This window comes from Apostichopus japonicus, chromosome 6, assembly GCF_037975245.1.
Source record: "Apostichopus japonicus isolate 1M-3 chromosome 6, ASM3797524v1, whole genome shotgun sequence".
NCBI classification, from domain to species: domain Eukaryota; kingdom Metazoa; phylum Echinodermata; class Holothuroidea; order Aspidochirotida; family Stichopodidae; genus Apostichopus; species Apostichopus japonicus.
The window spans coordinates 7,531,636-7,543,574 of NC_092566.1; the positions used below are offsets into that span (position 1 = coordinate 7,531,636).

General features: G+C 35.9%; 1 protein-coding gene across 2 annotated transcripts in view; it reads right to left on the minus strand.

Annotated features, from left to right (window-relative positions):
• The window catches only part of LOC139968844 (uncharacterized), a 188,241-nt gene extending 176,681 nt beyond the window's left edge, over positions 1-11,560 (minus strand). For both annotated transcript variants that reach the window (XM_071973368.1, XM_071973353.1), the window contains exon 1: positions 11,342-11,560. In XM_071973368.1, the coding sequence (XP_071829469.1) occupies positions 11,342-11,362 (21 nt within the window). In that variant the 5' untranslated portion in view covers positions 11,363-11,560. The remainder of the gene's footprint in view (positions 1-11,341) is intronic.
• Between the last annotated feature and the right edge of the window lie 379 nt (positions 11,561-11,939).

Below are 11,939 nucleotides of genomic sequence, written 5' to 3' on the forward strand. Positions count from 1 at the left end.
ATGTATGAACTCAAATCTATCTAGCCTACAAAAGTTGGTATCATTTTAACACTATCCCCCTCTTCCCCTCCCCTACCCCTCCCCACACTCCCTCCCCCTGATTTACTCCAGTGTCAACCCCCACTTCCTCTATCTCCTCCAAATGCATCATGTAGAAGTTTGAAGGGTTTGTCCTCACACAATAATACTGCATGACTGCAATTAAATCTCTCCAAGTCAAGAAACTCTTTACCAACTTGTCATACCTTGTCTAGTAGGCAACAAAATTTTAAAGAAAAGGTCAGATGATTTAAATGTATTATAGCTTGTTAAACAGTAATAAGCACAACTTCCAGCTGTTAGCTTCATATATACCAAAGGCTGTCAACAGGTCATCTCAATATTGGACCAGAAGAAATTCATCTTGTGCCAGTAAAGTGCTCTGTAATTTACACAATATTACTGAGCAAACTGACCTCTAACTGTAATCTGCTTCTATAAACTCAGCTTACAATCAACAATATAGACTGGGGACAAAGTTGGTCAACAGATACTGTAGGTCTGTAAATATATCTACCGCTATTTCTTCAACCTGGTGAAGAATAACTGGTTTAAATCCTTGACATATCCAATACACACTAGTTACACTGGGTATTAATAGAGGCATGCATGCTAAATAGTTTAAAAACTTGTCACTAATTCCAGGGCCCATTTTGCGTGCACATTTTGACTCATTTTCAAAGCGCAACAGGAGAGCAAATGATTGATGGAATTCATTGATGCTCTACAAGTTGACAATGATGCTATCAATGTAAAACAACATGGGCTCTTCACAATACTCCCGGCCACAAAATCCACCCCAATGTTGTTATTTCTGGAGCTCCTCGGGACACTGCAGGGCTGATCCAATCCCCCCTCTGTAAATACATTTCAAACTTAAAAAATGTTTTAGGTAGTTAATGAAAAATAAAAAAGAATAAAAAAATTCGAAGAAGGGTCTTGTAGATAAAGCATCCAACAATATTATAAACCTATCTTTATTAATGATTGTACTGAAGATTACATTATTTATTATAAAAAGGATATATTGCAAAGCAAACTATATTATTTTATCTCATTTTATTTGTTGCTTTCAAATGAGAAGATATTAAATAAAAGTCTAGCAACTATCAATAACTTGCATCACGGTTTTCTTCCCCCATAAAATATTGTTCTTGTATACATTTGTTAATCTCCCCCTTTCCCCCTCCTTCTCCCTTCTTCCTCCTCCTCCTCCCCCCCCCCCCATTTATCCCACCCAACACACATTAAATAATGTATATTTTCCTCACCTAGAAGTCAACTTTTTGAATGAAGAATTCAAATTGTCACAAACATCAGTATCTTCAGTATCTATCTATTAGCTCCTTTTCACTTTAAGTTAAGCTACACCTGTCAAACTGAAAACTACATCCTTAACCATGACCTTTCAACCAGTAAAAACAGTGGGAGTGTGTGATGATCAGTTTGAGGGTTAACTGTACAACACAGCACTGTAAGTTCTCCTTCACGGAGTGAGATTTATGATTGTAATATTCTTGAGGTCTAAAATAAATTATAACATGAGGTTGAGAAGAAGATGCCACTCACTGGGCGAGACTGAACTTAGTACTTGCTGCTGTGTGTGAGGAGTTCATGGTAAGGTGACACAAGGCCCTGCAGTATTTCAAGGATTTGTTATTGACTTTTATATTACACTAATACATACTGTATACCTAAATGGCGTGTAACTCAAAAAAGATTGAACCATAAGAATCTAACATCTCTGGTATGTATAGTATGACATCAGAGAAATAGTAACCTACTGAGGGGCCTCTCAAGTGCCATCCCATCAATTCTGCAGGAATTAACCAGCCCCATGAATGTCATCACAACCACACAGTATGGACAATATAAATGTACACACATGGTAATGTATACAGGGAACGATGTTACCCAGTAATTGCAACACAAATACGCTATATGAAATGGTCAAGTTGCTATACAAGTGTAAAAGAGGTATAGCTGTTTTATACACAAGAAATTCATAGTATTAAATGAGAGGAAAAAGTCAGAGCCCTTGAAAAATGCTATGCAAAATTTGAACAATAAATGAATCCCTGAGGTATATGCAAGTGTTGAATATCTACATTTGACTGCTCAAGGCAAAGATTAAGAGTAAAGATGAATTATTAACTTTGGCCATTTTGTTTTTTTAGGTTCAAAGTCAAATCTAGGCATTCTGTGGGGGTATAGGGATGGGTCAATTATAACCGAAGTATTGTTGTTTCCCCTTTCGCTCAGAGAATGGTGTGTACTAAAGTAGGTGGAGTAACTACAGTAATTTTTTGTTACAGGACTATCATTTTGATATACAATCTAAAATCTCGCCTGGTTTGGGTACATAACTTACAAACTATGATCAATACATGCCTGTCAACATGCTCTGAAAAATATGCACATAATAATCAACTTAGCCACCAAAAATCCGTTGGTAATGTTTTACCACCGCCCACCCTCTCTCCAACTCCCAGTTTACCGCCCACTCCATCAACCATTCCAAAGAACCCTCAAAATTATGAAGCACAAGACTACCAACCTTCTCTTCCCACATGCAAACCAGGAAAACAATTCATCGACATTCACGTGTTTCATGAGATATGAAGGTTGCTCAGAAAATATGAAAGCAAGCACCCTTTAAATTTCTACATAATTCAGCCAATATTAAGTCCCCACAATCAAACTAAAAAGCTTTCTTTATTTCATTTATGTCATCTCTCCACTTTCTTGCTCGTTGCCTTGATGACGACTAAAAAAAATCTAGGCACCTAATCTCCTTCAAAAAGCCTCGAAAATCTCCTCTTTCCAATTTGATTTTATTATTATTATTATTGTTATAAAATCAACAGAATGACAGCACTCCCAATGACCACAATCTGCTTTCCGCACTCAATTAAGTTATAAAAAGAATTTTGATGAGGACGAAATCATCGGAGAAGAGACGTTTATGTTACAGTATGGCTCGTTGCAAGGACAAATATTTTAGGTTATCAGTCAGTAGAAAGTACTGTGCTGGATATATGAAGTAATCAAATATCAATTTTAGGGGTCCTTCCTGTTAATATCATCCAATTGGCTCCATAGCAACCTTGAATCATATCCAAAAATTAGCACTAGCAAAATAAAACTCAATTTCAGATATACAGGTATTGCAAGTTAAAAAAAAAATTCAAATACGTTTAAGATATTTGTAGATAAAGTGTGCATCGGGCGGTACATGTCCAGAGCAAAATACTGTGCCCTGGGTACTAGATATCCTCAGCATATTATAACTGCAATCTTGGTAGACTCTTTCAAAAAAGACTATGAAAAGACTCATCTTTTCAACTTTTACATTTGATCAGTAGGTCAAGTTTGTTTTCGTTTGACTTTGTTTTTTGTTATATTTTGTACAGCGCCTTAAGCAGATCACTTTTTTCTGGATAATGGTGCTTCATCAATTTTATCTTTATTATTACGCTTGGCAAATACTTCAGTATCCAAATTATGGAGAAGACCAAGAACCTAGGTTCCAATTCCGTACGAACATCACTGTAGGAAATCCAGACGACAAAACGCACGATGCTGGCACTTTGGATGGTAGAATGAGAAGGAAGGGCATTGACCGGAGGAGCCGGTCATAGAGGGCGTACAGTGTTAAAGGTAACAGTTCATTCTAACCACAGTATAAGAAGGTGAGAAGGTTGTGGGGAGACAGGTAAGCGAGGAACGAAGTAAATTGGTGCTTTATACATTTTATCATTATTATTACTATTATTACTAAATATTATATCCTAACATTTGAAGTTCATTTAGAGATACATCGCAAGACATATAAAGATTGCAAACTGAAGATACTTTTAAAGGAAACGTCAGAAAAGCAAGACTTGTTAAATTGCTTTGCACGGTTTATTTGTTTCCCAACAAGATGCCCTATACATAAAGGTAACTACAGGTCAGTTCACACACCCTCACAGATGTCACATTGACTGTTCCTTTCAATATTAATACCCTGATTAATCGAATTAGAATCTTTGGCAAACACTTCTTAATGGTAATCCACTCTTTCTATGTATAACTTGTACCTTAAATGGGTTGTTTATCTGGACCTGAACTTGAAATCTTTCATATGGCGTGTATTATACCACATACAAACTTAATGGTGCTGTACTGACCGAGTTTCAAACGCATACATATTTAAATGCGCTAAAAGTGATTAAATTACAAATCACAATTGACAGAACTCTACGGTACAGTACGATTCTAAGCATTAAGTACTAACCTAAAATATGCTAGAAATACTTAATTGGTCACTAGTTTACTACAGTATGTGTGAAACTTCTACTGCTATAAAACAATTAATAGACCTGTATCACTATGGTAACAAACAGGTCTACATATCACACTGTTACAACTGGATTTAATTTATAATGAATTTTTGTAGTACAGCAACCTGATATTGTGTGAAGCGGAGATTGCATGTAACAGTAAATGCTAATTACACACAGGACACGTTGTGTGGACACATACAGCATCATTTGAAAGAGAGTACTTGAAATGTATGGTAACCAAGAAAAGGTGCCCGTAATCCCAACCCATCCCAATTGAATTCACTGGATTTATTATCTTCAAGATCTCTTATGAGATGGCAATCTATTCTTTTAGGGCTACACACTCTCTGATCTTACCACATAGTGTTAAGTATAGTAAATACTGGCTTTATTTAATCAGTAACCACACAAGTTTATATCTCGTAATGAATCATGGACGAGTAAACACAAAACTCCAAACATTTGATAACAAACAGGTTTTCTAGAATTTAAACATGTTGAGCAAAGGCAATGTCATTCATTCTTCTGGTGATGGTTTTTCTGTCTTGAAACTTGACAAAAGAGTGTCAGGACTTTAAAACTGAAAAGAATCGGTTTAACAAACATACAGGATTAATACATACCTACATATAGGCTTACAGGCAACATAGAAATGACTTTAACAGGGTGTAATTAACCGTTACCGTTAACATCGATGAGTCTAGCAAACCGATACATGACCATGTGTATACATGTCACAATTGATGGGTTGTTGCAGAGTTCTTGTCAACAGTCAGCAGATGTAACTGAGCTTTACCCAACTTTGCATACAACAATCGGGCTGAGAGCTATTATCATGAGGACTTTGGTCACCACCGGCAGAATGCAACTTCTGGGGTGAAATTAGTTTCAAATTACATAGATAACTTTACTCACTTGAACTTAATACTTAAAGGGAATGAAATTGAAGCTCAGAGTTAACCATGGAAGTTAATCATCCTGGACAACATTGGCTGACAATTCCAAATCACTAGAAAACCAATCAAAAACAACCACCTTAAAGTTTATTTGACTTATTAACAATAATATAATACAATAGGCTATCAGTATTATCTATACATGTACTGTATATTAATTAGGCAAATGAGAGGCCTGCAATATCATTGAATTGTGTGTAAAAGTATGAGGGCCTGGCGTTTCGATCCTAGCAGGATCTTCTTCAGAGGCTGAATGACAAGTTACAGTAACAGAAGGGACAAATACACACACATAATACATATGCATATTGAGCAGATTTTAAAAGAGTTTTGTTGTTGTTGTTGAAAGAATTGTAACATGTCACAGACATTTGCTGCATAGTAATAGTTGCAAAAAATATTAATAATTTGCTCTCCCCCCCCCCTTTTTTTTGTGAAATTGAGACCATGTCAAATATGAAATGAACTAATAATAATCATAATATTTAGCATTTCAACCTTAACAAAGGATATTATGCGAGGAGAAATTCATTGTTTCCATCATACTGTACAATACCTCAAACATTGCAGTTAAATTTCTATAGAAGACAGCTGCTGCTGAAAAACCCCTGAACTTTTAACTCGACACAATTCAAGGTCATTTTACCAAGCCAAAAAAACTAGACCATAACTGTACTTGAAGACAGCTGAAAATCAACAAGGATTGATACTTTCAACAGAGTAGTTATGGGGGTGTACAGTATGTCTAAGGCCATTGAAGAAATCGTCATGGTAACATGCCTCATAATTCACATTGTCATGATAACACAGCATTGTACTGTATATGACTGTGCAGTTAAATAGCACACATTTTTATCTCACTGGGTAAACTACTGTATATAAACCCAGCATGCTATTATTTTGTGGGCACATTGTGGTCTGCGTGACATGCTCTTCAAAATAGAAAGGAGTTAACAAGGCATGAATATATATATACATACACACCTCACATGCTCTCAAGAAACTCAACGATATTCACGTAGCAATTTACAGTTAACGAAGTGATCACCCAAATTGCACATAAAGTCACTCAAGTAAAATAACTGCTTGTACTGTGATTAAGGGTACATATAAAGCCGTCAACCTAAAATGCAACTTCTAAGATAAACACAAACCATGTTAGTAACTTCATTAGTATTAACTGCTACACTAATGCATTGTAGCTGGAGGAATCCTGAAACATTTGAAATTAAGTTTTAGGGCTTTGGTTCATAACAACAATACCAAATTATATATGATGGCAGATACAAGTACCCTAAGCCTAAACTAATTTGCATATTAATGTTCACTCTAGGCATGGTAGAGGGAGTGCTGAGGTTGAGGAGACAGGTAAGCAAGGGAGCAAAGTAAATTTATAAGTGCCGTTCAATTGAAACAAGGGCACTTCAAATTAAACCATAGGTGAATTGCATTTACAGTAAAGACAGAAAACCACAGGTACTGCCTTCTTACTGGGCTAAAATTAAATTGAAATGTCTTCAAATTAATCGTAGGGTTTCACAGTAGCCGTGGCACACCTATTCCCACATATTTATCCTGATTACCTAAGTTTGTGTCAAAAATTACTTCAAAGTATGTCTCAGTACGGGTAAAACTCTTTACAGGGTACCAGTATAAATCTTCCACAGCAATTCATATGCCTTATAAGTGACTATAATATTTGACTGTCTAGCTTACTCACAGCAGTACAGGCAATATTAATGACAACCAATATCCATACATACATACACCTCTTGCAAAAAGATGAAAATTCCTCTTCAAGACGTTAGGCCTCATTTCCATTAGTAGCTCAAGCAAGGACATACGCAAGTCAAGACTCATGAAGGCACTTATATCGGAAACACAATACCACATCATTAGTCAATGATCTCTGAGCAGTCAACCTACTGTATACCAGCTACAGACATTAAAGCAGCTTCCATTTTTTTTTACAAATGATTTTTAACCAATTTTGTATCATGTGATACTAAAATCACCTAGAAAAACATTGATGTTGTTCATACAGGTTTGACAAGTCAAGTTTGAAGTCCCAGTTTTCAATTAATGATGAAACACAATTTAAGGAAAATGCTGGAAATGTTGAGCTATATTTACTGTACTTTTTGCAGAAGATTAACACTGGGTCAATATTAAACAAGACTTTCTACTATTTTCTTGTAATTATATGCAATGGTTAAATTGGTAATTACAACCTTATTAAAATACACTGGTTAAAAGGTTTGGTAAAATCATGTCTCAGCTTAAAAATGGTTCTATTAAATTCTTATGTCAAGTTATTGAAAAGAAATATTGTAATGCTATAGGAATAGCGAAAATTACGCTGTACTGTAGATCTCAGTGGATGTATAAAATTTAGTTTGATTCTTTCAATTCTTGATTACATGACATTTAAATTAGGCTTCCTGAAATACCATGATGCGTAGATAAACCATTTGCAAAACAATTGTTCTACATTAAGATCGATCTCTACCTAGCTTTCACTGAGAGTATGATATTCTTAGATTTAACTTAGTTTACAATATGTGATAGAACAAAGAGATAGAATTTGCTTTGACCAATTGTCCAATGAATTCATGATGCAATGAATACGAGCCCTTGTGCTCCAGCAACGAGATATCCAGATTCCCAAGTTCGTGGAGACTCCTAGATAGAATCCCATGCTGCAGGTAACTTCTTTTGCTCGTTTAATATTTGCTTAAACTTCCTCATCAATTTTCTGTTCATTAATGTCTTAAAAATATATTTTATATCCTATGTGCTTCAACAGTTTAGGTAAAAAAATTCCACTGGTGAAAGCTGTAACGTGAAATAAACATACTCTACCATCAAACAAGCTCCATTCCTTTGGACGACCGTGGATTCAAATCAATTAAATACCAGATGAAATAACTTGTGTTCAAGAATTAAAAGGACAGTATCAAACTTAAAAACGTCACTTTAATGCTACGAAGCTGCGCAAAGGTTGGTGACCCTGTAGGATTGCCACTAGCACTTTAATTAAGCCACTTCGTGGTCCCCTACCCTTCTAAAAAAATCCTGCTCAAGGCAGCCTTGCATTGATTTCCCGACTGTTCAAAGTGGTGAATAAAAATTTGGGTCAACCAATGCTGAGGAAGTACAAACTTGAAAACCTTGGGCAATTTTTATAAGTCTGTAGGTAGATGAGATTTTGGGAGAGGATTCACGAGTATGAAAAGTTTAATATTAACAAGTGTTGGCATAAAACAGCTTATCAGCAGGATGATCTTAAATGACTCATTGCCATAATGAAACTGAATTTGGTGATTAAATTTAACAACATCAAAAAACCCATAGACTTGGATGGAAACTCTAGATTACACACAGTTTTGCTATGCACTATATGCATCTCTTTTTATCATCCTCTTGGTCTGACTAATACTGTATGCTCTGTACTACTGCTTAGAGCATGTATAAAGCTAGTACTCCAATTCTGACATGTATGCATATGGTTTAATTGCAAATCTCTTATTGGGTAAATTGGATTGTGTACGCCATGTGTCTCGCTGGTAATTGCTAACAGATATACAGATCTACAGGACGTCAGATTCTGAGAGTGAAGCAGACGAACGAATTTATGTGTGCTTGTGTTTCGGCCCGAGGGGTTAAATGGTTGATCGGGACATAAGACAAGAGGAATGTGCTGACTACAATAACCGTGGTCGCTCAATCCACAGTTTTAAATGGTGTCAGAGCGAGTTATATTTCTAACTGACATTTTACATTTACATTTTTAAAAATGTCAAAGTCTGGGCTAATTTTAAACTCAAGGTAGTCCAATTGGTCTGAGGCGGCTTGATTTCTGTTCAAATAATCAATAAATAGTTTGCATATCTTGATATTATCCGAGAAACTACTTACCAACTGATTTACGATTAAATAATATATCATCATGTACAGTTCCCACCACCATTACGGATTAATCTCACAGGGAAAATCTTTTGCTGTTTGAGCAAAGTTTCAAGGGTTTTCATATGAACAAATGAAAAATTTTCTTTAAAATAATCTCCAAATGTGACCTTAGAAACAAAAATTGTTTGAATCAGTGGTGTTCCAATTCTTCATCTTTGTTTGACTTTCTTTTTATTGCAAGTGATTTGTATTGGAGAATCCCCCACTGTTTCACTTTTCTTTGGGGAGGAGGTGTATGAGATGAAGGGCAATATTCAAAGCATTGTTGTAAAAGTATTGGAAAGACCATGGCTTAACCTCTCAGGATGAATTCTATCATTTCACAGGGCACCAACACATGGTGAGAAGGGGCCCATGGCTTAACCTCTCCCCCCCCCCTCTACCCCCAACCTGATAGTAACAGAGACTTGTGTAAGGATAGAATACCAAAAAAAAAATTGCATTAGCAGATGAAGTCCAGTCATGAGAAAAAACTACTTTGTAATTAATTTGTATATTTTATGATAATTTACAACTGAAGAGTTCAACCTATAGTCTGTGTATCTTGATCAGTAACAAAATAAGCAAAATTAACATTGTTCTATCTGTACAAGAGTTTCCAAAACTGCTTAAACTGGGTTATAAGCCAAACTAGTTGACAATAACATGAAAGCTTTTCCCCACGTATCCAGCAAGCTGTTGGAAAGCATTATAAGATTAGAAATGTATTTTCTAATTTGCACTTGCTACACAGCAATGTGGGCAAATTACTTTCTCTTGAGGACTGAGTTTGTTCTGGTGTCTGGACTGGGTTATAAATACTATTGCGTACTCCTTGAATCAATATTTGGGATAATTCCCTCTTTAAAACATAAAATGCACACTTGCAGGTTCAATGCTTACCTGCATTCACTTTCACTTAAATGTAATCAGATATATAGTATACAGTAATCATTTACCATTTAATGAGTCCTTTAAATATGATATGACCAGGCTTACAACTATTTTTATAAGTAGGTGAACCTAATTTTTCACCACCTAGTAATTGAAACGTATGTGATTACCCAATCTATCATGGAAAACACAAAAAAAAAGTGTATTTATGCTAGTCAGTAAATTTCCCCTCCGGTACAGCCTTGTACTTTAACAGACCAGCTATTATTGGACTTTCCCACCAAAACCCTATAGGGTAGACCTAGGTGTAACTTTAGTCTGGCCAAGGTCAAGTTTTAGATCCCTTGTTTGCTGTTTACCTTCTAATACTATGGTACAGATTACATAAATTCCTATCACCAAATGGAGGGTACAATTCTCCTTTGAGAATAGAGTGTTTTGCTGAATTATATCTGAACACACAGATAATTTATTGTATCTACCCACGCAGTTTCTGTCCTGCTAGGTTTACCTTGCATTTGTGGACGAAATACGTGGGTAGGCATGTGATAGAAAGCCTACACAAACGTATTAGTGACTAATAATGTTAGGCCAGCCAACTGTTAGGCCCTAGGTCTCACTTAGTGATAATATAAACAACATGATGATACGGCAAAGCGTCCTCTTAATTCTAATTATTTTAAAACTGGTCTGGGCATACATAATGAGGTAACTTGAACAACGTATTCGTGCGAAAGTTGCAAAAACATAACAATATTTAATATGTGTCTGTTACATAAGGGGGAGAAATATACAATTATTTCCGAACTGTTATCAATATAAATTTGATAATGCCTAAGTTACGTATCAAAATTGTACATGTGTTGCAGAAGACGCGCCCTGCCCAGCAAACTAATGATATGCCCCGTTTATTAATTGACTGTTGCACGAAATTTACACAGTTCTCACATTAAGTATTCTGATCGTTGTTACCTAAATCAGATTCTAAGTGGTAAAGATATTTCTTCCCTACATATAAGTAACGAATCAACTGTATAACATTGTTCGTTGGGGTAAAACAAGTACTTTTTCGTGGGCAAAAAATTGCAATTTTGTATGGGTGTGCTTTACCAGCCGTCAATCAATGATTCTACCAAAACACACTGAGACCAACCCAGCTACACATTCCAGACTTACCTGATCAGATAATGTCCCCATCTTGTAAACCCTCCGAATTCCAGTGAAAGTAATCCAGGAGAGGAAGCTTTAGGAGATAAGAAAAGCCACTATGTTTCAAGAACGGCTTCTATCCTTGACTTTGCACAAAATGCTACGGTTAGGATGAAAATCCCTTCGTCTGAACGTTGTTCGTGTTGTGAAATTTGTTGTGGAAAGGTAAAAGAGGTTGGCCTTGAGTATAGCGCGCAGGCACGTAGTTGGTCAAAAACATAAATATTCAAATTGAGGGCGCTCAGTACTTTTACTTCAAATGAATTATACTGACAGAAGGTGATTTGGTGTAAGCAGGGTGGGCATCATAGAAGTATATGTCACTTCCGTTTTGGGAACAAAGTGTTGAGGGCCAACTGTGAACTTTTGTACAGAAACCGGGATGGGATCGTCTAAAATATTACAGTGGTAGCGAAAGTAAAAAAAATACAACATGCGCGTTGTCCGCACGCTATGTTGTCTATTTTATCACAGGAAAAGCATTTATGAAAATTCACAGTAGTACGGTACATATTTCATGTTTTGAAAACATTGTTGGTGAACGTGGAATGTTATTTATTTTTCC